Here is a 25,885-nt window from a genome sequence, read left to right as displayed (position 1 = left end):
TGCAACCCCGAGTGAGTGGCCTACAGAAAGAAGATGAGCATTAGTACTGACCATAGTTAAAGAATATCTTTTATCCAAGTATTACAGACTCATTTTTTACATAGCAAAAAGTCCTGAATCCCTTTTTTCAGAGTGCACATGTATGTTATAGCTGGCAACTGCTATTTCCCTTGATTCCTCTTACTAACATGTTACAAGGTCCCATGAAATCTCACTTTGGGATGGTTAGGAATATAGACTGTCTGGCACAATTGACAGTGCTCTCCAGAATGGTAAATGTAATTTTAAACTTTGTTTCGCCTCACCCGCTTCACCATATTCCCATTCCTGGGAACTGTGAATTTTATTTGGTCAGCAGTTTCACTTGGTTCCACAGAGGACGTAACCAAATCTTTCTTTCCTTTTTTCCCCCTGTAGCGTATGTGGTTATTGAAATTGCTGAAGTTATGTTACTTTGACATTAATCTGAAGCTGTTGTTAATTTAAAAATTTTCTTTAATGCACGTGTGAAAAGAGGAAATATGGTATAGTTTCGCAGTTAAGGTACAGGCCTGGCAGGTGAGACCTGAGCTATATTCATGGCTGTACCACAAATTTTTTGTGTGGCCTTTGACAAGTTATTTAACTTTCTTTTGCCTCAGTTCTCTCATCTGTAAACTGCTTAAGTGATGTGTTGTGAGGCTACATTTATTAATGTTTGGAGAGCAATTTGCGAATGAACCACAGAAACATGAAGTATTTCTGAGTTCTCCAAGCAGGATCCCTTCCCAAGCTGCTCTCAAATATAATCCTTTTTTATGCATAATTCAAATTTACCCCCTTCCTGGGGTTTTGTTTCATTAGCACAGAAAATAACAATAAGATAACTGAGTGCAGCCCATGTCTTTTCCTCAGATGTGGTTGTTCCTATGGTTCCTTCCTTCCCTTCCTCCTCGCCCTCCCACTACTAAGACCATATACTAGCTCAGTGATAGAGATGCAGCCGTGTTAGTCTGGTGTAGCTGAAACAAAAGATAGAACTATGTAATACTTTAAAGACTAACAAGATGGTTTTATTAGGTGATGAGCTTTCGTGGGCCAGACCCACTTCCTCATATCAAATAGTGGAAGAAAATTGGCATAACCATATATACCAAAGGGATACAGTCAAAAAAACTGAACACATATAAAATTGACAAATCAAATTTTAGAACGGAGTGAGGGTGATGGGGGAAGGTTAGTGTCTGTGAGGTAATGACTTCCCCAATTATCACCCCTAATATTACCTCACAGACATTAACTTTCCCCTTCCCCCACCCCCACTCTGTTCTAAAATTTGATTTGTCAATTTTATATGTGTTCACTTTTTTTTATTGTATCCCTGTGGTATATATGGTTGTGCCAATTTTCTTCCACAAATTGATCTGAGGAAATGGGTCTGGCCCACAAAACTCATCACCTAATAAACCATCTTGTTAGTCTTTAAAGTGCTACATAGGTTCTTTTGTTTCATATACTAGCTTGTCTTTCTAAGGAGTCACTACCTCCATCTTTACATCTGAATGTGATAATTAACTGTGGGAGCCTCTTTGAGTTAACAGAATTCACTTCACAGTATAGTGATAGAAATGTAGCTGTGTTAGTCTAGTGTAGCTGAAACAAAAAATAGGACTATGTAGCACTTTAAAAACTAACAAGATGGTTTATTAGGTGATGAGCTTTCGTGGGCCAGACCCACTTCCTCAGATCAAATAGTGGAAGAAAATTGTCATGACCATTTATACCATAGGATACAATTAAAAAAATGAACACATATGAAAAGGACAAATCAAATTTCAGAACATAAGGGGATTGGGGGGGAGGTAAATGTCTGCAAGCTAATGATATTAGAGGTGATAATTGGGGAAGCTATCTTTGTAATGGGTAAGATAATTAGCGTCTTTATTCAAACTAAGGCGTAAAGTGTCCAATTTAAGCATGAATGACAGTTCAGAGGATTCTCTTTCAAGTGTAGTCTTAAAAGGTCTTTGAAGCAGGATGCAGGTAATCAAGTCGTTGAGACAATGTCGTTTCTGGTTGAAATGGCAAGAAACTGTTTTTTCTTTGTGATCCTGTCTAATATCTGTTGTGGGCGTTGATCCTTTGGCGAAGTGTCTGAGACGTTTGTCCGGTGTACATAGCAGACGGACACTTTCGGCACATGATAGCATAAATTATATTTCTGGATGCGCAGGAATATGTGTTCTTGATCTTATAACTCACTTGGTTAGGTCCAATAATGGTATCAGCAGAGTGAATATGTGGACAAAGCTGGCAACGGGGTTTGTTGCAAGGGAAGGTACCAGGGTTGGTATTAGTGTGGTATGTCCTGTGGTGGTTGGTAAGAATCATCTTGAGGTTAGGTGGTTGTCTATAGGAGACTATGGGTCTGTCTCCCAGAGCCTCTCGGAGTTTAGTATCCTGTTCCATTATAGGCTATAGTTTATTGATAATGTGTTGGACAGGTTTAAGTTGGGGGCTGTAGGTGATAAGTGGTGTTCTATTGTTGGTTTTCTTGGGTCTGTCTTGAAGTACAGGCAGTCCCCGGGTTACGTACAAGATAGGGGCTGTAGGTTTGTTCTTAAGTTGAATCTGTATGTAAGTCGGAACTGGCATCCAGATTCAGCCGCTGCTGAAACTGATCCGTTTCAACAGTGGCTGAATCTGGACGCCAGTTCTGACTTACATACAGATTCAACTTAAGAACCCCAGGCATCCCCAAGTCAGCTGCTGCTGAAACTGATCAACGGCTGATTCCAGGAAGCCCGGGGCAGGGGCTTCCTGTAGTCAGCCACTTGTCAGTTTCAGCAGCGGCTGACTTGGGGACGCCTGGGGCAGAGCAGCTGGGGTGCTGCCGGGTTGGTCCAGTAGCGCCAGGAGCGGCACTACGGGACCAACCGGCAGTGCCCCAGCTGCTGTACCACAGGCGTCCGGAGCAAAGCCGCGGAGCACGGGGGCAGCGGGACAGCCCAGACGCGCCGTGGCTGTCCTGCTGCCCGCGTGCTCCGCTGCTTTGCTTCCTCTCCCTGGTCTGCTGGAGACCAGGGAGACGGGCCCTGTTCGTAACTGCGGATCCGACATAAGTCGGATCCGCGTAACTTGGGGACTGCCTGTAGATGGTTTCTAGGTATTCGTCTGGCTCTTTCAATTTGCTTTTTTATTTCTCCGGGTGGGTAGTTGAGATTTATAAATGCTTGGTAGAGATCCTGAAGTTTCTGGTCTCTGTCAGTGGGATTAGAGCAGATGCGGTTGTATCGAAGGGCTTGGCTATAGATGATGGATCGTATGGTGTGTTCTGGATGGGAGCTGGAAGCATGTAGGTAACTGTATGAGTCAGTGGGTTTTCTGTAGAGAGTGGTGTCTAATTTTCCATTGGTAATTTGTACTGTGGTGTCCAGGAAATGGATCTCTCATGTAGAATGGTCCAGGCTGAGATTGATGGTGGGGTGTAGGTTGTTAAAGTCTCTGTGGAATGTCTCCAGTGTTTCTTGGCCATGCATCCAGGTCATAAAGATGTCATCGATGTAGCATAAGTAGAGAAGGGATAAAAGGGGACGGGAGTTGAGGAAACGTTGTTCTAGGTCAGTCATAAAGATATTAGCATACTGTGGGGCCATGTATATCTTACCCATTACAAAGATAGCTTCCCCAATTATCACCTCTAATATCGTTAGCTCACAGACATTTACCTCTCCCCCCCCTTCTGAAATATGATTTGTCCTTTTCATATGTGTTCATTTTTTTAATTGTATCCTTTGGTATATATGGTTGTGATAATTTTCTTCCACTATTTGATCTAAGGAAGTGGGTCTGGCCCATGAAAGCTAATGACCTAATAAACCATCTTCACAGTATATACTTGACATTTCCCAGGCAGGATCCCTGCTGAATGGTGTGAAGTGCTTCAGAAAAACATTGCCAGCCTGTTACAAGCCCCACACCTGTTGTGTTATGTCAGGACATTTCACTGAGATCATTTGTAACTACATTAAACTCGATGATTTGTGTTGCAGATGAACTGTTCCTAGAGAAGGCAATGCAACTTGCTAAGCGCCACGCCAATGCTCTTTTTGACTATGCTGTAACTGGTGATGTGAAGATGCTACTCGCTGTTCAGCGACATCTTACTGCCGTCCAGGATGATAATGGTGACAAGTAAGTCACTACTGGTCGAGGCCTGGGTTTCTTGATTTGTACTTTTCTGTCCCTGTTTTCTTAGCAATGTGATCAGCTCCTTTTTGTCATCAGCACTGCGGGGTGTGTCATAGATCATTGCTCTAGGAGTTTATTCTTCAGAAAAATATTTTTCACCTTCACAACCCCACTTGTCCTTAACCTCACCTTTTTAGTCTTCCCTTGTTACATCCCCAAGGATGTCATTCATTACAATACACTCATGTAGCTCAGTATTCGTTATTACAGTGAAATCGTGTTTGTAAAGCATCCTAAGATTCTTGGATTTAAACCACTAAGGCTCAAAGGACTGTTTTTGAGTGCAATCCTTCACCGTGGGCACTTAGAGTGAAATTCAGCTCAGTGCAGAGAACCTGCGCAACACCCAACGCTCCATTTAATCTAGGGCTTTGTCTACACTGCCGGCTTTTGCCGGTAGAGAGTATGCTGATTAGCATTTTATCACACTTCATTTGCATAATGTATTCAAGCCATTTTTGCACAAGGGGATTTTGCACAAAAACAAGCAGTGTGGACGTTTCCTTTTTGCGCAAGATCCTTCTGCCTCTCCGGGGTTTTTGTGCAAAAAGGAAACGTCAACTCTGCTTGTTTTTGCACAAAAACCCCTTGCGCAAAAACGGCTCGACTAGGTTATGCAAATGAAGCGTGACAAAATGCTAATGAGCACTTCATTTGCATACTCTCTGTTGGCAAATGCCAGCAGTGTAAACATAGCCTAGTATACTAAAGTGGAACTTAATGTACAGTTCATTGTAGAATGAAAAATGACTGTAGAAATGATGTCCTGGGTTTCCATCCTGATTGTCCCTCAGTGACAGCAAGCACAGTAGTCTTAGTTTATTCCCATGGGTCTATAGACCTACAGTTTGCCCTCACATATACTTGTACAATCCCCTTGCCTAGAGTGGTGGCACAGATGTAAGTGGCGACAGAATCTGGCTCTGAAGTCAGAAATTATTAGCAATCCTGTTTGATCTTATGTGAGCCAGAGAGGAATACAGTTCAGTCCTCCTTAGTTGCTTTGACTCCTCAGAGCTAAAAAGAATAAAATACAGGTGAAGGACAAATCTATTGAATAAGAAGTTACTATGTTTCTACTGCTACTTTTCAAAGGCTTTGTTTTAAATCCCATCGAGGTCTTAGGCTGTCCTTTTGCAATCAGTGATAGAAATGTAGCCGTGTTCACTCATATTCACTCTACTGACACCATTATTGGGCCTAACCAAGTGAGTTATAAGATCAAGAACACATATTCCTGCGCATCCAGAAATATAATCTATGCTATCATGTGCCGAAAGTGTCCGTCTGCTATGTACATTGGACAAACGTCTCAGACACTTCGCCAAAGAGTCAATGCCCACAAAACAGACATTAGACAGGATCACAAAGAAAAAACAGTTGCTTGTCATTTCAACCAGAAAGGACACTGTCTCAATGACCTGCTAACCTGCATCCTACTTCAGAAGACATTCAAATCTGCACTTGAAAGGGAATCCTCTGAACTGGCATTCATGCTAAAATTTGACACTCTCCACAGTGGGCTGAACAAAGACCCCAGCTATCTTACCCATTACAAAGATAGCTTCCCCAATTATCACCTCTAATACTATTAACTCACAGACATCTACCCTTCCCCACCTCTAATATCATTAACTCACAGGCATTCACATTCCTTCTCCCCCCCACCCCCCCGCATCCCCCTTCTGTTCTGAAATGTGATTTGTCCTTTTCATATGTGTTCATTTTTTTAATTGTATCCTTTGGTATATATGGTTGTGACTATTTTCTTCCACTATTTGATCTGAGGAAGTGGGTCTGGCCCACAAAAGCTCATCATCTAACAAACCATCTTGTTAGTCTTTAAAGTGCTACATAGTCTTGTATTTCTTTTGCAATCAGTTGATTTCCTCTAAATTGAAGCATAATATACAATAAAAGCTATTCAGAGCTGACAGGCTTTAGCTGCTGAATGAAAAATTACACATGACTAATACACACACTATCAAATGTGTTGATAACCTAGTGGGAGGTTGCTATTTTTGTTGAAGTTTCTGTGGAAATGGATTTCATATTACTGAAAAAGCAAGGAATATTAAGTGTTTCAAATTCATAGCCATTTTATTATTAGACACAATGGTTATTTTAAAGCACTTTGCTTGCCCAATTTTTAGCATTCCAACATCTGCTTTGAAGACAACAGGAATAAGAAGGAGCAGGAATCAGCAATAAAATTGTTGAAACTTTGGGTGATGAATTTTCTCTGTGAAATGAATTGTTAGTGACAGTCTAGTCCAGTTAACGTATTGACAGTTTCAGCCGAGGCAAAGAACCGAACAATCTATGGAAAATAAACTATCTAGACACAGTCTTTCTGGATCAAGGCTGTGACCTAATGCGGGGAAGCTTACACTGCTGTCCATGCTGTAACTATCATGGGGATAAATAGTAGATTTCATTCTCTGGATTGTTGAGACTTAGTTCTTTCCTTTCATATGCAGACTTCAGAAATACCAAATACAGTAGCAAACTCTTGAGGATTGTGGCTACCAGCTTTCCTGCAAGTACTGTTTTACAAAGCAGAGCTTAAGAGTCTTATGATCATTGCCTGTAGTTTTTCTACTAAAATCTACTGTCAACAGTTCTGATCACCTTTTAATACAATATGTAACTGATGAAAGTATCTGTAATTGACCCTAATTTTTTTAAATATATTTTGATTTTGAATCAATTGATATAAAAAAAACCTGCTTATTTAATAAATTCAGTAATACTTCAACAAAGACAGTTGCACCTGATACCCAGGAAATTGTGAGTATCTGGCAGCCTTGTGACCTTGTGCTTCGCACTAGAGGACCAAGAGTTACCTTGTTAAAGCTGCCCACCTTATTAAGCCATTCAAGGAATTAATGAATTTTTCATGGAATGTATATTTAACAAGTCTTTACAGAGATAAATATACTTACAGGGTAGAATAATAATATTAGGAGAAGGAAAGAAAAATAAGGAATGCAGGGTAAAGGCAAAACAGTATATTTTCGGTTGAGATATTGATACAGGTAGATTGTCAATGTGGTGGGGTGTTAATAAGAACTCTGTTCCATTTGTCAAGAGCTACAGAAGCAGCATCTCTTGTATAAGAGTGAAAACAACAAGTAGTCCTGTGGCACCTTAAAGACTAACAAAAATATATTTAGTATCATTAGCTTTCGTGGGCAAAATCCCCTTCTTCAGATGAGCTGAAGTTCATGATACTCCAGGTCATCTGAAGAAGTGGGTTTTGCCCACAAAAGCTCATGATTCTCTGTATATTTTTGTTAGTCTTCAAGGTGCCCCAGGACTACTCACTGATTATAAAGTTACAGATAAACAGGGCTACCCCTTGTGAGACTTTTTAAGAGTGGTGAGACTGTTGGAGGAGGCCAGTGCTAGACAAAGGGAGATAGATAGGGAAGAAGTAGCACAATATTGCCAACATCAAATGTTGAAAATTAACAAGCCAGTTGTCCCCCGTCTCCCTCAAAAAAGAAAAAATCATGAAATTGGCTTACAAATATTACATCTAGGGTTTGGGGTTTGTTTCATCTATCTTCTGGTATCTGAACTTTTGGGGTGCATTATAGTTACTGTTTCAAGCTTTTCTCCATAACCATGAGGGATAGAATTTCATGTGTTTTTTAAGTTAATGCTCAGATTTCTCCTTATAAGGATGACTGCAGGAGCTGAGGGGGGTGAGAAATATATATTGCAAAAGACACGATAAAACCTGAGAGTCGGCAACAGAAGAGAGGTTCAGAAATAAACCATAGCATGTTCAGGCGGGGTTTCAAAACAAGGAGGACAGTTTTGAACTGAATTTGAAATGATTGGGGGGCTTATTAAGGTATTTTAGGCTTCAGGTGATAGGATTGTACTTCTTTTGATGGTGTTACATTCTGCCTGTAGTGCTACAAAAGCTGGGACTTGGGAAGAAAGTAGAAAAATGAGTTATAATAATCTGAGTGGTCTTGTCTTGTGTGGTCACTAACATATTTAAAGGGGTTTTCCCTTGGGTGTGGCATCTCCAGCTAATTTTGTATCTTGGGGTCCTTAGTCACCTTCTTTATGAAAATGAAGACAAGAAAAAATGACAAAGTTGGGGAAATCCCCATGGGAAAATCTGCTTTAGTTATGCAGAATCCTGTGGAAATTCTGTGTGCAAATTCTGAAAGTGTGAAACTTTTCATGTGCTTTATGCTTCTAAAAAATTCCAGGCTTTTTAACACTTTGCAAATCAGGGTTTGTGTGATCCAATGCTTGTTATAAATAATAAGAAATTTGGAGTAGGAGTCACATTTAAACTCTTGCTGTCACATTCCTCCCATTGGTTCTGTGTAATTTTGAATTAAAATTAACAACTAGACTATTCATTGGAAGGGAATTATTTATCTTTTTACTCTATTTTGTGCACTAGGACAGGTATTTAAACACCTCGCTTCCACTGAAGCCAATGGGAATTAGATATCTACATACCTTTGAGGATCTGGATCTTAGAATCCCAATGAGTCAGAACTAAATGAAAAAACATCAGTTGTCAATGGGAATTTCAATCAGAGCCTTACTGAAAATTGCTTAATTTTTGCAGCTAAAGTGAACTTGGTTTTGTTTGGTTTAATTTCAGTGTCCTCCACTTAGCAATTATCCACCTTCATTCTGAGCTGGTGAGAAACCTCTTAGAAGTGGTGCGGGGATTTAATTTTGACGACATCATCAATATGAGAAATGACCTTTATCAGGTATGCCAAAATGCAGTGAAAGTGATGGGAGCCATCTGACTGGTAACAGAAATTTTCTGCAACTTCTTTTTTTCCTTTTATCCATCACGCAAAACCGAAGTAAAACTATAAAGCAAACCATTCAGAAATGTATAGATGGTGCAAAACAAAAATGACAGAAAGATAAGAGCAGAAGATGAAAATACTCAATGTGTGTACTTCAGTCATTGTTAGAGAATATGTGTTTATTGTAGAACAGAACCCTTATTTTCTACCGCGTACCTTATTTTCTATTCAGTTCCTTATTACCATCTTTTCTGTTACTAAACTAGTGGTGCCAGTTCCATTGTGCCAACATTGTCAACATGTTTTGAGCTTCCAAATACCATATTTCTTGAAGCTGGCAGATCAGTTGCTGGGTGACATATTGGCCAAAGGGGATGAATGTAACAAATTATGTACTTTGCAGTAGCCACTTGAAGTCGGTATCAGCCTCCAGATACTGAGCTTCCCTTTTGTTTTGTCATTTATGCGTGCAAAAAACCATGATTAACCAGAAATGCTCTTTGTTTGGTGAAAAATTGTTAGGTCCTGGAAGCACGAGCTTGGGATTTTTCACATCCCCAGTCCAGACATATTCTAGAAAGAACTGTGGAAATCCTTATATAAAATGTTTCTTTCTGTATCCCTTACTATAAACATAGAAGGTCTGTGCCTGGTAGGAAAAAATCCATTATACTTTCCTGATATAGGTACACCAATGGTACCAAGAATGAAAGCAGACACGACTTGGGGAATTTTATTGATTTTTTCTAACTTGGCTCAGAACTGCAGTAGTAAAGATTTTTCCCTGTGTAGATTTTTCCCAGAGGGCTTGATTTTTCACTGTCTTGTACCTGTTGTAGTTATTTTCACTGGTGTAAAGTGAGTCTAACTTTGGTGTAAATGACTGGAGAATTCTGGCTTGGTTAGTATTTTACACCCACTCCCTTCTGACAGTCAGAATTGGCTGCAAAAGGAGCAAGACAGTGGTAGGTATCAGGTTCCCAGCATCTACTACAATCCCTCTTTAAACCTTCAAAGTCTCCATAGAGTGGTAATAGAAATGTAGCCGTGTTAGTCTGGTGTAGCTGAAGCAAAATACAGGACTATGTAGCACTTTAAAGACTAACAAGATGGTTTATTAGATGATGAGCTTTCGTGGGCCAGACCCACTTCCTCAGATCAAGTCAAGATCAAGACTTGATCTGAGGAAGTGGGTCTGGCCCACGAAAGCTCATCATCTAATAAACCATCTTGTTAGTCTTTAAAGTGCTACATAGTCCTGTATTTTGCTCCATAGAGTGGGTACTTCATAAACCAAAGGCTAGAGAGGGTAGAACACTCTGCATCTACAATGTGAGGTGGGGTGTCCTGGCAATACAACTATACTGGAAACCGATTGATACATGTGTGCCAAAAAGAAATAACTCCAGAGTTGTTTCTGTATTGATGATTCTGCTTCTGTGCTGGTGACATTCATAAACTCACTCTCCTAGTTTACATTATCACTAGACACTTGGGATGGAATTAGCCCTTTTTTATGTGTAGTCGAGTATATACTATTCCTTAATATAGTCATCAGACTATGCAGGTGGAATTGGGCTTGATTTTGCATTCTATTCTATTTCTAATTTGGCTTTGGCCCGGGCTGGTGAGGGCTGCTTAGGCTGCCCACAGACTTCTCCCAACTGTGACCCTGAGGGGGTCGCATAGCTCACCCTATTGGCTGGCTTCTCCCCAAGGCCAGCCCGGGCCATTGGGGCCATGTGGCATGATTGACAGTTGCTTCCTGGGGCCAGCCGATGGGTCGCACGCAGCATGGTGCTGCTCCCCTAGAAAGCGGAGACTGCATAGTATGGTGGACACCTGCTCCCCAGGGTGGAGAGAACTGCCCAGCACAATGTGTGGCTGGTCTCTTGGTCTGGGGCACTTGCTTCCTCCCTACCCTCCTCCAGTGGTCATTTGTGAGGATAACTGTCCCTAATACCACACCCTTCTTCACATTCCACACACATCCTGTAGTCCTGGGACAGCCAACCCTGACCTTGCTTTATGTTATAGTAAGAGGAAGCTGCGTACCAAATTTAGTGATCCTAGCTCTTACCATTTAGGGGGTGTTCTTGAACAAAATGACTCATGGACGGACGCAGAGCCAGACACAAACTCTCTAAAACGTATCGTACATTGTATTATATTTTAAAGGCTAAGAGTGTGGTTTTCTTCCCAGTAAGAAGCCTCCCTGTGCAAATATAATATAATTTTTTAAAGGTTCGGCATGATGCTGGTCATTCACCAGACTGTTCCTGCGACAGTATAGCATCCCTCCTGTTGAACTATGAACACAGATCTTAGATAGAAGCAGTCAATGCTTTGCAGTCTAATGCTGGCTTTGCAGCTCATAGCATTGTCATTCTAATGGAGAACACAGAGAGATGTTGTATAAATGTTACTTTCTTCTGTGCTTTGTCTGTTTTTATAAAGAAAAAAGCATATTTACATGTAATGTGCCTAGTCATTTTAAAGGCTTTGGAGTCTTTCCTAGGTCTGGAATCATCAGACTGGTTTAGCTGTGGATGGGAAGGCTGGATTTGGGTGTATACTCCTTCTCTGGCACAGAAGTCATATCCTTCGGGGTCCAGGGATTGGTTTCAAGCCAAAGAATCCAGTTCCACCAGGCCTCAGTTCTCCATCCCATGCAACTCCCTATAAAAAGTCAACTATTTGGACTGGACAGTAGGGAGTGGCTTTCCCTCTTAATGCCTAGTCCTTGCACACCCATAGCTCCCATTGACTTCACTGAATGCTGATTCTGAGCTATGGAGGTTTTACGTCCTTTAGGTACAAGTATGAATCATGTTCACAGTTCAGTAGAAGGAAATATATGCTAGTTTGCATCTAGCATTTCAATTTGCTTAGTACCTTTTTCATGTAAGAATAAAACATTACAATTCTGGACCCCTGTGACTAATTTTTAAGTGGCTTCTGTGGAAATGATATATATGTTGCTCACTTCCTTATGACTTCTCTCTGGCTTTTCTAGACACCTTTGCACTTGGCAGTTATCACAAAGCAGACAGATGTGGTAGAGCACTTGCTCATGGCTGGAGCTGATGTCAGCCTTCTGGATCGACATGGTAATTCTGTCTTGCACCTAGCTGCCAAAGAAGGAGATGACAAGACTTTAAATATACTCCTTAAGCATGAGAAGACCTCTCCAATGATCAACCTTTCAAATGGGGAAGGTATGGATGGATCATAGTGATATTTCATATTAGCTAGTTGACAAGCAGGTCAATTGTGCTTCCAGTTCAACAAACAAAGCCTGTTACCAGCCAGAATTTAAGGATTTCAGTGTGTGGAGGAGATGATAGTGTTTGAAAGAGGGAATTTGGCTTTAGTAGGAACTGGAGAGTCTTTTGGGAAAGGAGGAGCCTATATAGGAAGGATGGGCTCCACCTAAACAAAAATTGAACCAGAGTGTTGGCATGTAAAAATAAAAAGGTCATAGAGCTGTTTTTAAATTAAGGGCTAGAGGAAAACCAACAGATTTGGAGGAACACACAGTTGAGACAGACATATCCTTTAGGGGAGAATTTAGTAAAGAGGATACTCTGTACCTTAGTAAAGAGAAGGTGATAGTAGTTGATAAATTACAGCTGGGAACTGGAGAGAAACAGTCAAACAAAAAAGAGTCCTACTTAATCAAGTCATATGAAGGTGGAAAATTAAATATTGAAAAAATTTTTATACATTATTCTATACAAATGCAAAAAGTCGAGCTACTGGGAAGGGTGAACTTGAGTGCCTAGTATTAAATGAGGATATTTATATAAAAACCTCACAGAAACTTGGTAGAATGATGAAAATGGATGTGATACAGTTATACCAAGGTACAAAATATATAGAATGACACAATAGGTTGCCCTGGTTGAGGCATTCTGTGTGAAAGAAAGCAGAGTCAAAAATAGTAAAAACCTCAAATGAATCAAACCATACCATAGAATCTTTATGGATAGAACTTCCATGTTTGTGTAAGAAGAGTATAAACAGTAAGAATATATACTATTGATCACCTGAACAGAATGGTGAAATGCTCAGGGAGATGGGGAGGAAGAGGAAGGAAGTTACAAAAAAACAGAAAACCCAAGAAATAATGGGAGATTTCAACTGTCTCCATATTTACTTGGAACATGTAATCTTAGTATGGGGACAGATCTTCTTCTTCTTCTTCTTCTTGGATTGAGCCACTGATCGACAGATCTCATCTTCTGTGATGCCATTGATGAGTGACTAAACCAATCCTTGATCGGCAGAGCTGATTACAGATGTCACATAAAAAACCGCCCACTGCAGGCATTGTACATTCTTTTCGGATCCTATGCTTTTCCTGTAATGCCTGGATACGCTGACTCTCAAAACAATTAAGATCCTGTACCGTGGTTTGCTGCCAAGACAATCTGTCCTGAACTAGAAGAAGTTCTAGGGAACCAGATATAACATTTATAGGCACCATTATGACTGCTTTTAGAGCCTTGGTATCCACAAGGGGGGAGAGACCATTCTTGATTGAGTCCCAAGTGGTGCACAGGATCTAGTCAAGGAGTGACTATACCTGAACCGCTCAGTAATAACCATAATGTAACAACAAATGGTCTGGTAGCAATTGATAGACTAACAAAACATGTAGATGGCATCATTAGCTTTTGTGGGCACAGCCCACTTCTTCAGGTGACTAGAGTTTTGAGTTGAGGATGTGCAGATGCAAAATAAATGGGAGAGAAGGGGGGGAGGGAGGAAAAATAAGGAGGGGGTGGGAGACAAAGAGCAGAGGGTATAGAAAATCAGGAAGGTAGAGGGAATCAGTAAGTATCTGAAGATTGGGAAGTTAAAACGAAGCATATTAGAATCAAAGTCAATTGATTGTATCCTTCCTGACATAGGAAACTACACAGACAGCTGTTTGCACCTTCATTGACTATTAGGTTGATAGTGTCCCAACCATCCTTCGTCACGACTGAGTCCATTAGCATGAGAACTGAATTGGCAGATGAACTCTAATTCCAGTGCTTTTCTGTATCTGGCTAGTAGAATTGGTTTGTGACAAGACAGCCACTTGGTTTGTGACAAGACAGAGATCTTCAAGTATATAGCAAACAACTACCACAACACAGTAAAAGGAGATAAAAAGACATCTTCTGAACATTGGAAGACAAATCCTATTGAGGAAAATGTAAAGAAATATAAACTTTGGCTAATCAAATGTAATATAATTAGGCAAAACAAAATAAAGATTAATTAGCAAAAGACACAAAAACATATAGCAAATATTTTACTTAAGTACCTACTTAAGTGGGACCACTGGACAATTGAGATGCTAAAAGAGCACTCAAAAAAGTCAAGGCCATTGCAGAAAATCTGAATGAATTCTTTGCATTCATCTTCACTGCAGAAGATGTGAGGGAGATTCCCACACATGAGCCAGTCTTTTTTAGTGACAGATCTGAAGAACTGTCCCAGTTTGAAGTGTCAGTAAGGGAGGTTTTGGATCAAATTGATAAATTAAATAATAATAAATCACCCGGCCCAAGAGGTTTTCATCCAAGAGTTTTGAAGGAACTCAATTATGCAATTAAAGAACTGCTAACTATGGTATAGAACCTATTGCTTAACACCCTCTGTATGGATGACTAGAAGATAGCTAATGTAATACTATCAAAAAAGCGGACAGAATATTAGGACCCATTAAGAAAGGAATATATAATAAGACAGCAGGTATCATAAGGCCATACTATAAAGCCATGGCACACCCTCACCTTGGATGCTAGTTCTAGTCACCCCATGTCTAAAAAGATATATTAGAATTGTATAAAGTACAGAAAAGGACAATACAAATAATTGGGGTATGGAACAGCATCAATGTGAGGAAACATTTAAAAGACTGGGACTGTTCATCTTAGAAAGGAAACAGCCAAAGAAGGATATGATAAATGTCTATGAAATTATGACTGGAGAAAGTGAACAAGGAAAAGGTATTTATCCCTTCACATAATACAGGAATCAAGGCTCACCCAGGGAAATTAATGGGAAACAGATTTATAACGAACAAAAGAAAGTACTTTTTCACACAAAGGGACAGTTGCAGTGGGATGTTGTGAAGGCCAAAAGTATAACTGGGTTCAGAAAAGAATTAGGTAAGTTCATGGAGGACAATGCAATCAGTGTCTTTTAGCCAAGATAGTCAAGGACACAACCCCTTGCTATGGGTGTCCCTAAACCTCTCATTCTGAGACGAAAGGGGTCAATCACTCAATAAATTGCCTTATGTTCATTCTGTCTGAAGAATTTGGCAGATATGATACTGGGATAAAGGGACCATTGATTAGACCTAGTATGGCTGTTCTTATGTTCTAATTTTTAAAATATGTTAAACAGGTGGATACAAATCTTTGTGTGAGTGCCTTTAATAGCTATCTTCATTGCTCATAGTCTTCCACTTTTTCCCCTCTCTCTCACACACACAGAAGAAAGAATAACAAAAACATATTTTATGTAGATTCATTTTATGTGTATTTAGATGAAATGTTATAAAAACTCATTAGCACAATATTTCTGTATTTGTCAATGTTCATGCATATTTTGTTTTGTAGGTCTCAGTGTTATTCACATGGCAGTGATGGCAAATAGCATGCCTTGTCTCAGGCACATGATTGCTGCTAGAGCTGACATCAATGCTCAGGAACAAAAATCTGGGCGAACTGCATTGCATCTGGCTGTCGAACAAGAAAACATCTCTTTGGCTGGTTGCCTTCTGCTTGAGGTGAGTGCCATGTGGCCAAAACTGGTTTTGCCGACGGACCCCAGGGGCCAGTACGTAGCAACTCCCGCAGCTTTAGTCTACACTGAGGTTCCAATGTTAGGAATATCTCCGGCACTTATATACTGTAGGATCTACATCACTCACATCAATTGTTTTGAGAAACTGGCAAAATTACTAATATATCAGATATTTTCCCAGGCCAAATACTTAGCTTTAACAGGTGGTAAACGTTCAACATAACTATGTGATTATATGGCGATAACTATGTGATCATCCCAAACACTCCCATACCAGGTGGATGGCCCTGGGACCTGTCCCAGAACTTGTTGAAAGTAAACACTGCATTCCTACACTGTACCATCTTAAGCAAACAGCTAACTCTTTGAGAATAATAAGAGAATAATAAGAAGCAAAAAGCACAAATGGCTGCCTAGGGCATCCAGGCCTTTAGGAAAATGCAAGCACAAAAGGAACAATTGTTGTACACAAACTAATTTCCTCGATCTCACAATCATCTCCTGCATTTACACTACAGCAGGGTCTGAGATCTTGGACCTGGTGCAAACTGGAATTGGGGTGAGCTGCTTGCCCACCTGGCTCCTAATATGCTTTAAATACAGAGCCGCAGCAGGGGGAAGCCCCACACCCAGTGCAAGCCAGGACTGAGCCAGGCTGCTGGCCAGCCTGCTAAAAAATTTACTGGCGGTGGGAAGAGAGGAGAATGCTTGTAATCGATGGCATTAACTGATAAGCTTTTGCTTATTGGTTAATTGACTACACTATTACATCCCTAGTTTGGACCCATCATAGAAAAATCATATGGGAACAAAGTTTAGATTTCTTAATAACCTATTATAACTATCTGCTCGTTCTTGGATTATATACTGTGCATATATCATTGTAATAGCTGAGCACCTAAAAACCACCTTGACATAATTTTTTCATTGAATACTGTGTGTAGATGTGGTCACCCCATCTCAAAAAATATACATTGAAATTGGAAACGGATCAGAAAAGGGCAACAAAAATGATTGGGTGTATCAGGAGAGGTTAGTAAGATTGGGAATTTTGGGTACGTCTAGACTACACAGCTCCGTCGACAGAGCCATGTAAAGTAGTTTACTCGGCATAGTCGATGAAACGGAGATTTAAATAATCCTCGCTTCATTAAAATAAAAATGGCCACCGTGCTGTGTCAACAATCAGCTGATCCGGCACAGCGCAGCAGTCTAGACGCAGCACGGTTGACAAGGGAAGTGAGGCATACCGGAGCGGTCGACAAAGGCTTCCCTTGTCGACCGCACTGTGTCTGGACTGTCTCACTTTGCCGGATCAGCTGATTGTCGGCACAGCGTGGCAGCCATTTTTATTTTAATGAAGCGGGGATTATTTAACTCCCCGCTTCATTGACTATGCCGAGTAAACTACTTTACATGGCTCTGTTGACAGAGCCGTGTAGTCTAGACACACCCTTTCAGCTTGGAAAAGAGACAGTTCTTGTGCTAGAGGTCTGTAAAATCAAGCCTGATTAGGAGAAAGTAAATAAGGAAGTGTTATTTATTGCTTCTCATAACACAAGAACTAGGAGCTACCAAATGAAACTAATAAATATCAGGTTTCGACAAACAAAGGAAGTATTTCTTCACACAATGCACAATTAACTTGTGGAATTCTTTGCTAGAGGCTGTTGCAAGGGTCAAGTCTGTTGACGTAAAATGGAAGGTTCGAGAATGTGGCTAGCCCCAAAGAGGTGCAGAAACAGGCAACCTTGTTCTGAATATCTTTTAACTTTTATTAAAATGCTTTTAACTATAACTTTTTATTTATCAGCTTTTTACATGTGTGGGCACCAGATAACTATTAACAGTAACAATAAACAAACTGCAATACAATAGAGGAAAATACCCTGAGGTTTTTCCAAGTCTCAGTAATTATCAATAACACCTCAGGGATTTTTATCAGTTATATTTACATTAATTTTACTCATAAGGTCTGACATCTATCTAAACTCCTAACTGTACTATTTAACAAACTTCTAACTAACTTACTCTTAACACTATTATTTATCAAACCTTTAACTAACTTTACACAGCAATACTCACACTTATCAGACATACAAGGGACAACAGAGACAACAGCATATTCATTATTCATACGCTCTGCGGAAGATTCAGTAGATTCGGTGAGCGGGAGGGGGCCCTCGGGTGATCAGCCCTCAGAACCTGGCTCGTGTTCTGCCTTCCAAATTTTTGGGAACCCTCTACTGCCTGCAGGAGGGGTAGCTGCTTTATAGAGAGAGCAAGAGCTTTCCCGCGCTTAGTTGTGATAGGCTTAACAGATTCTGTCTGCCTAGTGACAGGCTGAGGGGGAAGGAAAGGGGGGGGGAGATGGCCCTTGACTGGCGCGAACTTTGCATGACCCTTACCTGCCTGGTGTTTTACTCCTGGTTTTTACTGATCCTAAGTCACATAATGGAGGGTTTTTGGTTTGAGGGGAAGGTAATCTTGGGCTAGGAAGGCTATGCGCACGAGGCCTGGCCAGAAAAGAGCCTGCTTTTACAAAGTCTATAACAGGATTCAAGAAAAAATTAAATTCATGGAGGATAGAGCCGTCAATAGCTGTTAGCCAGAAAGGGCAGGGATAGTGTTCTTGTTTGCCGGAATCTGGGAATGAGTGACACAATGGATCACTTGATGATTACCTGTTCTATTCGTTCTCTCTGGGGCACTTGTTGGACACTGTCAAAAGACAGAAGACTTGAACAGATAGATCTTTGGTCTGACCCAGTAGGGCTGTTCTTATGTTCATTATATTTTTTCCAGCACCTTTTGTTTAGGCCATGATTAAAAGTTTTGTGTGTGTTGGGATAAAGGTGCTAATTTGCCTGGTTATCATGTTTATGCTTTTTTCCCACCTCCCTCAATAAAATTTTAGGGTGATGCAGATGTTGATAGTACAACTTATGATGGGACAACTCCACTTCACATAGCAGCTGGAAGGGGGTCTACAAAACTGACAGCACTTCTCAAAGCAGCAGGTAAGAGAGGTATTAGAACAGGGGTGGACAATAATTTTTGAGCAGGGGACCACTTGAAAATTTTTTGAAGAGGTTGCGGACCACCCCAGAAGGGGCAGCAAACAGAAGGGCGGGGCCTTAAATAGCAGGAGATGAAAGGCCTTGCGCTTCCCCTGCAGCTCTTGGGCATCACGTTAGCCGGAGACGAAAGCTGCAAGCCCTTTTAATTCCTGCTATTTAAGGGGCTCCCCGCTCCCAGCCTTACTGCTAGGATGTTGCCTGGGAGCCAGGGACACGCAAGCCCTTTCAGCTGCTTCTATTGAAAGGGTTCACGCATTCCCTGAGGCTGTTGCCTTCCACCTGCGGGGAAGGCACAAACCTTTTTTAATAGAAGCAGTTGAAAGAGCTTGTGTGGCCCTGGCTCCCAGGCAACGCGCTAAGGGGCAGGGCCTGGAACAGCCTTGCAGGTTGGTTCAAAGCCCTAGTCTCTCCTGAGCTTCTGAGCTGTGTTTTGTATGTAGCGTTTTGTGTCTGAGGAGATTTTTCCCTGAATGTCTTAGTTTGCTACTGGGATGCTTTAAGGAAACAATGAGATCACTGGACTCTCACCACCTTCTCTTTTTCTTTGAGCAGCCTGAAGAATGGCGCTCTTTTGGTGTTTAGGGATCTTACCAGTTTTGATTTTTCTACCTTTCTCCTTAGATATGAGCATTCAGTTGGGCATTCTGTACTTCTCTCTGCCTCATCTCAGATTTCTAGCAAGGCCAGTGTTACAGCTGTGTCTGGCTTTTGGGATAAAAATCCAAACCTCCCATTGCCATGTATGTGTTCAAGAGTAAGACAGCACTCACTGCATACCATCCTTTAACTTTTCTGTCTGATGGTTGTGACGTAGTGGGGGTACCTGGCTGGTTTCTATGCTGCTGGCTCTGGGGGATCCCCCACTGGCTGCCGTGGGTACCACGACCCAGCAAAACAGGATGAGTCACTATGCAAACCAGTGGCCAGACACCCCCCATGGAGAGGAACAAAGGAAGGTGGAATGCTGCCTTGGCTGGGGGGCAGGGCTGGAAGTGAGTGAGTTGGTTGCTGGCTGTCGGAGGGCATGGAGGAGAGCCTAGGAGAAGGGGCTGGAGTTTAGGGGCCCAGTCTCCCCCATCTCAAGGGGGCCTGAGGCATCCTAGCCCAGTTCCTGTGACCAGACTACATCTGTGCTGCGCTGTGCTGGAGGAGCAATAAACCACCCTCAATTCCACTGGCTGGTGCAGTCTGTTTGTGCCATTTCGGGGTGCAGGAGACGGGGAACCCCCAACGCGCCGTCACACTGGTGTCAGAAGTGGGATGCACTGCACCCCGTGGATGGAGCTTCCAGCGGCAAGCGACAAGGCGCAGTAGAAGCAAGAGCCCTGGAGCCAGGCGTGCTGGAGACAGCGAAGCGGTTCCTGGGAATCGTGGGGCGCTGCAGCACTAGACTGGTGAGTCTGCACCGAGGGGCCCAGCGGGCAGATGGCCTACGCCCGACTCTTGAAGGCAGAGCTGGTGGGGCTGTGCAGAGAGAGGGGCTTGCCTGTGCAGAAAGCAACCAAGGCCCAGCTGATTGCCCAGCTGGAAGATAATGACCAGCCACAGGGCCAGGATCTTGTCCCCAGGGGAAGCAGCCAGACCCCCCCTGAGAGTGTGTCAGGCTCAGAGAGGGGGAGGAGCGCTGGAACCCAACGGAGAGATGAGACAGCGTCTCCCGGGAGGCCTGCAAGTAGCCCATCTAGGGCAGGGGCCAGCCCAGCGGAGCTGCGGCGCCTGGAGATCCAGCTGCGGATCAGGGAATTGGAAGTAGAGGACCGAGAGAAGGACCGCCAGGACCGAGAGAGGGAGCGCCAAGATCGAGAGAGGCAGCGGCAGCATGAGCTGGCCATGGCAGAGCGGAGAACCGGCGGGGCACCGGCTGCGCCAAGTGCGGATGGGCCCCAGGGTCCCAGGACTGCCAGACACTTGGAGAGGCTCGTGGTGGCCCAACTGAAGGACATGGGTGACATAGACGGGTTCCTCAGTGCCTTTGAGAGGGCCTGTGGACTGCAACGGGTTCCCCCAGCTGACTGGCTGCAGGAGCTCATCCCCGCACTGAACCAGGAGGCGGCCGGAGTGCTCAGTCAGCTGGAGGACCTACAGCCAGGGGATTACAACCGAGTCAAGGAGGCCCTGCTGCACAAGTTCGAGCTGACCCCCGAGATGTACAGGAAGAAGTTCCGGGGGGTACAGAAAGGGCCACGGGAGACCTATGTGGACCTGGCCTCCCGCCTGGCGCAATACTGCCGCAAGTGGGTGTCTGGAGCCGGAGCCCAGACCGCAGAGGAGCTGCTCAAGCTGGTCATGATGGAGCAGTTCTATGAAGCGTGCCCACCCAAACTGAGGCTGTGGCTCAAGGACCGGAGACCAGAGACCCCCCAGGAGGCCGGGAGACTGGCGGATGAGTTCACGGAGAGCCGGTCCGGGTGTGAACGGGAGTCCCGGAGAGAGAGGGAACCGTGCAGAGATCGGATCTCGGCTGAGCGACGGAGGGAGTCAACTACGGGGCGAGACCAAGGAACAGGTCGTCTGCGCCCCAGAGAACCAGCCAGGGCCTGGACAGAGACAGCCCAAAGCCTAACTTGCCATCGCTGTGGGCAAAAAGGCCACAAGAGGGCTCAGTGCACCAGGTCCCAGGACCGGGGACTTTCCAGGGTTAACTGGCTGGGGCGGGAGGAAGGGCAGGCTGCCCCAGAGGCAGGGGCTGGCAGGCAAACCTCAGCTCAGAGAGAGGGGAAGGATGCTCAGTGCACCTCCCCTGGGAGGTCTGATTCTCAGGAGGCGGATTTCTCCGTGTACCGGGTGGGGGCAGGACGGCCCCTGCGGAGCGAGTGCCTCATACCCCTGGAGGTGGATGGTAGGAAGGTGACGGGCTTCTGGGACACGGGGGCAGAGGTGACTCTGGCCCGATCCGACATAGTGGCCCCGGAGCGGATACTACCCCACGCGCAGCTGACCCTGAAGGGCATAGATGGGTCCCCGTTTAAGGTGCCTGTAGCCCGGGTGCATCTGAAATGGGGGGCGAAGGAAGGCCTCAAGGAAGTGGGGGTGCACCCGCACTTGCCCACCGAGGTGCTGATGGGGAATGACCTAGAGGAGTGGCCCCATGAATCCCAGCGGGCTCTAGTCACTACCTGGAGCCAGAGCCAGCGGGGGGCTGACAACGTAGGTCCAGGGAAGGACTCCTGGCAGCGTCCTCAGGGTCCCATCCCAGTGGACACGGGGTCCAGCCAGGCTGGGACTCCGGACCTAGGCAGAGGTGGGGGACAGGTCCCGATCCCTGCCTCAGCAGCTGAATTCCAGGCTGAGGTGCAGGCAGACCCCTCCTTGCAGAGGCTGAGGGACCAGGCTGGCCTCCGTGCAGCTCAGCCCCGGGGGAGAGGTGGCCAGGAGAGATTCCTGCGGGAGCGTGGGCTCCTGTTCCGTGAGTGGCTCCCCCCGAGGAAGGTGAGGGCATGGGGTGTCCAGCGGCAGCTGGTCGTCCCCCGAAAGTATCGCCTCAAGCTGCTGTATTTGGCCCACGATGTCCCCGTTGGGGGCCACCGGGGGATCCGGAGCACCCGGCTGAAGCTGCTCCAGCACTTCTATTGGCCGGGAATCTTTACGGCCGTGCAGCGGTACTGCCGGTCCTGTGACTCCTGCCAGAGGGGCGGGAAGGCCCAAGACAGGAGGAAAGCGGCTTGGGGGTCTCTACCCCAGATAGAGGACCCTCTGGGCTTGCTGAGAGAGTTATGGGAGGGGAAGTCCTCCCTGGCTGGAGCATCGGGGGTGGAAGCCGCCCTGGCTGTCCAGAGAAGGCTCGCTGGGCTCATGGCCCCAGCCCGAGAGACCCTGGCCAGAGATCAAGGCCAGCGGAAGGGTGGGTGTGACCCCCGAGGACAGGCCTGTGCCAGTCGCCCTGGAGCAGGGCGGCGAGTGGACAGAGGGAAGCCAATTCATGTGGGGCCTCGCCACGGCCGGCCCGAGTCAAGGGGAGCACCCATGTCCCCAGGGCGGGTTCCCACGCAGAGGACCCGAACTTCCCTAGGTCACGAGCGGAGTGACCCTGCTCAGTTCGCTCTCGGAGGGGGGAGAACTGTGACGTAGTGGGGGTACCTGGCTGGTTTCTATGCTGCTGGCTCTGGGGGATCCCCCACTGGCTGCCGTGGGTACCACGACCCAGCAAAACAGGATGAGTCACTATGCAAACCAGTGGCCAGACACCCCCCATGGAGAGGAACAAAGGAAGGTGGAATGCTGCCTTGGCTGGGGGGCAGGGCTGGAAGTGAGTGAGTTGGTTGCTGGCTGTCGGAGGGCATGGAGGAGAGCCTAGGAGAAGGGGCTGGAGTTTAGGGGCCCAGTCTCCCCCATCTCAAGGGGGCCTGAGGCATCCTAGCCCAGTTCCTGTGACCAGACTACATCTGTGCTGCGCTGTGCTGGAGGAGCAATAAACCACCCTCAATTCCACTGGCTGGTGCAGTCTGTTTGTGCCATTTCGGGGTGCAGGAGACGGGGAACCCCCAACGCGCCGTCACACTGATGGTGGTATTAGATTTCTCACTATACACTAATTCACCATAGACACATCAATTTTTTTGTTGTCTGAGCTCATGATTTGGAAGCCAAGAACTCCCAAGTTTTTACTCTAGCTCTTATTAGATCCTGACTTTTTGTGTGGCCTTGGACAAAGTGTTTAACCTGTCTGCCTCCATTTTTCTCCCTTTTTCCCCATCTGTATAGCAGGGATAATATTTTCCTCACATGTATGTTGTAAGGCTTACCTTTTTAGCTTATATTTGCAAAGCATTCTGGAGGTGGAAAATGCTCTTTGGTGTTATATTTGTATAAAATATATTTATTTATTTTGGTTGTATCACTTCATCAACGATGTACGAAATAGCACATTTTCCATTTAAACTTTAGAATGTATGTTGTTAAAAACAAAATCCTGAACCTCTTCCTCTATTCTTAATTCATCCATTTTCTTCAAAAAATGAGAATGGAAAAGGTAAGCAGGAGTTAGAACCTATAAAAGTTGGGATTAGCATAAGCACTTTTAGATTGCTTATCTGAATTCCAGATCTTGTGCTCAGAAGGGTCCCAGCTAATCTACTGGTGTGTACGAAAGTTTAAAATCTGGAGACAAATTATATAAGTAAAAGGAACCCAGGCTAATGCGTGTTGTACAAGGATGTGTAATGAGACCTTCCAACCTCCCCCAAATGTGAAATAGGATGGCATAGTTGAGTACGATGCAATAGAGTGAAGTCTTTGGAAAACCTATAACCGTGCTCTGTAATTCTCCAGGTGCAGATCCTTACATTGAGAACTTTGAGCCATTATTTGACTTAGAAGATGTGAGAAACAAAGACAGTGATGATGAAGGAATCGTACCTGGAACAACACCTTTGGATATGGCCTCCAGTTGGGAGGCAAGTGATCTGGTTGTCTTGTCAATTATTTGAACAAACCCGCAAACCCTTTTTTTATTTTAATGTGAAGATGAAGGTACGTTATTGACTCAGAGTGGCACAGTTCTACAGTCACATCCATTGAAGACTTTGTTCACTATGAAAATCCAAAGCACTGAAGTTTTTACAAATCACAGCTCTTGGGGCCACTCTTTGACTGTGTCAACTGTAGCAGAGTTTATGTTCTGTTTTGTAAGATCCCTGCTTGTAACTTGTCACTGTTGCAGGCTGCTGTGCAGTCCCTGTGCCTGGAGTGCTCTCGGTTTAGCTTGGAAGGGGCTAGGAAATGGACAAATTAAGTTAAATGGGCTTCAGTCAGTAAGAATATTAGTAGACTGCAAATTCTTCAAACGATCACACTTGAGACTTCAGGCTGAAGAAAAGAATATAGAGTTTGACTGAAAGGATCGTGTATTCCAATTCATTATGCATCCTTTTCAGGCTATCAGTATCCATCCCTAGTATCCATACGGGACACCTTTTTATGGTTATTTTTATCATGAGTTCTTCATGCACACCCTTTATATTATCCCCTTTTAAAACTTTAAATAACCCCCAGATTTTCAAACTGGGCTCTCTTAAGTTAAACCCCTAAATCTATATGTTGGCAACTGAATGAGTGGGCCTGATTTTTCAATTATGATGAGCACCTGTAGTTCTCTTTGGGTATTACATTGGGATATTCAGTGGGTGTGATTGTTTAAATACAGCCAGGAGGTATGATTGCACTATAGACAGACTCGTCGACCTCAGTGGAAGATGTAGGTATTCAGTACCTCTGATAATCTAGCCACCATATTTGGTGCTTAAATATGGGTTTAGGAGCCTAACTGTAGGGGTTTGAAAATTTGAGGCACTATTTTTGTTTTAAATTATTAGTTCTCTAGGGTGCAGGTTACCTTGCTCTTTGCTTTGAGGATTTTCCATGTCCCTTAAAGAATCTCTGAACCTTGGGCATAGTATTTGCCAGATGAGCTACTTCAAGAGCAACAGAAGGCAATATCTCTCCACTTCCCACTTGGGCAGGGACATCACTCCTCTGCAGCTCTTTTAATTCTGCTGCCCCTGCCGCAAGATAGAAATGTGTAGCTGATCAATTAATACACACAGTGCGGAACATACAGAGCAGTGTAAACAATACGGTTGGATTGGACAGGATTGTAGGATGAAGACCAAGTTTCTGCCAGATGTTGGTATTAATGGCTAATCCTTTCCTCACTCTACAGGTATTCGACATATTAAATGGCAAACCCTATGAATCAAAGTTGGCTTCCGATGACTTACTGATGCAAGGTAGAGTATTTACAAAAAAGAAAAGCTCCAAAAATACCCATTTATTAATCAATGAGTACTGACAATATGCTCAGGACAGAGGAGAACCTCTCCCCACCTCCTTCAGACAGCATGACATGGCTATTTATGTTACAAGCTGAAGTGGCTCACGACCGTGAGTGCCAACTCGGGGCAGACTGTTACCAGATTGATGAAATTCTAGAATATACCATCAGTTTTTAGTCTCTGCCCTGCTTCTTGA

General features: G+C 44.0%; 1 protein-coding gene across 1 annotated transcript in view; it reads left to right on the top strand.

The window, feature by feature from the left end:
- NFKB1 (nuclear factor kappa B subunit 1) overlaps positions 1-25,885 on the top strand; it is a 100,324-nt gene that overhangs the window by 69,415 nt on the left and 5,024 nt on the right. Inside the window, 7 exon segments of the mRNA XM_089778052.1 lie at positions 4,032-4,173; positions 8,870-8,984; positions 12,046-12,247; positions 15,653-15,822; positions 18,757-18,859; positions 24,188-24,312; positions 25,578-25,644. Coding sequence (XP_089634178.1) covers positions 4,032-4,173; positions 8,870-8,984; positions 12,046-12,247; positions 15,653-15,822; positions 18,757-18,859; positions 24,188-24,312; positions 25,578-25,644 — 924 coding nt within the window.

The sequence above is a fragment of the Pelodiscus sinensis genome, chromosome 4, assembly GCF_052426305.1.
Source record: "Pelodiscus sinensis isolate ZL-2025 chromosome 4, ASM5242630v1, whole genome shotgun sequence".
In the NCBI taxonomy this organism is placed as follows: Eukaryota; Metazoa; Chordata; order Testudines; family Trionychidae; genus Pelodiscus; species Pelodiscus sinensis.
Note: the sequence above shows the minus strand (reverse complement) of the source record. Positions and strands in the feature narration are given on the sequence as shown.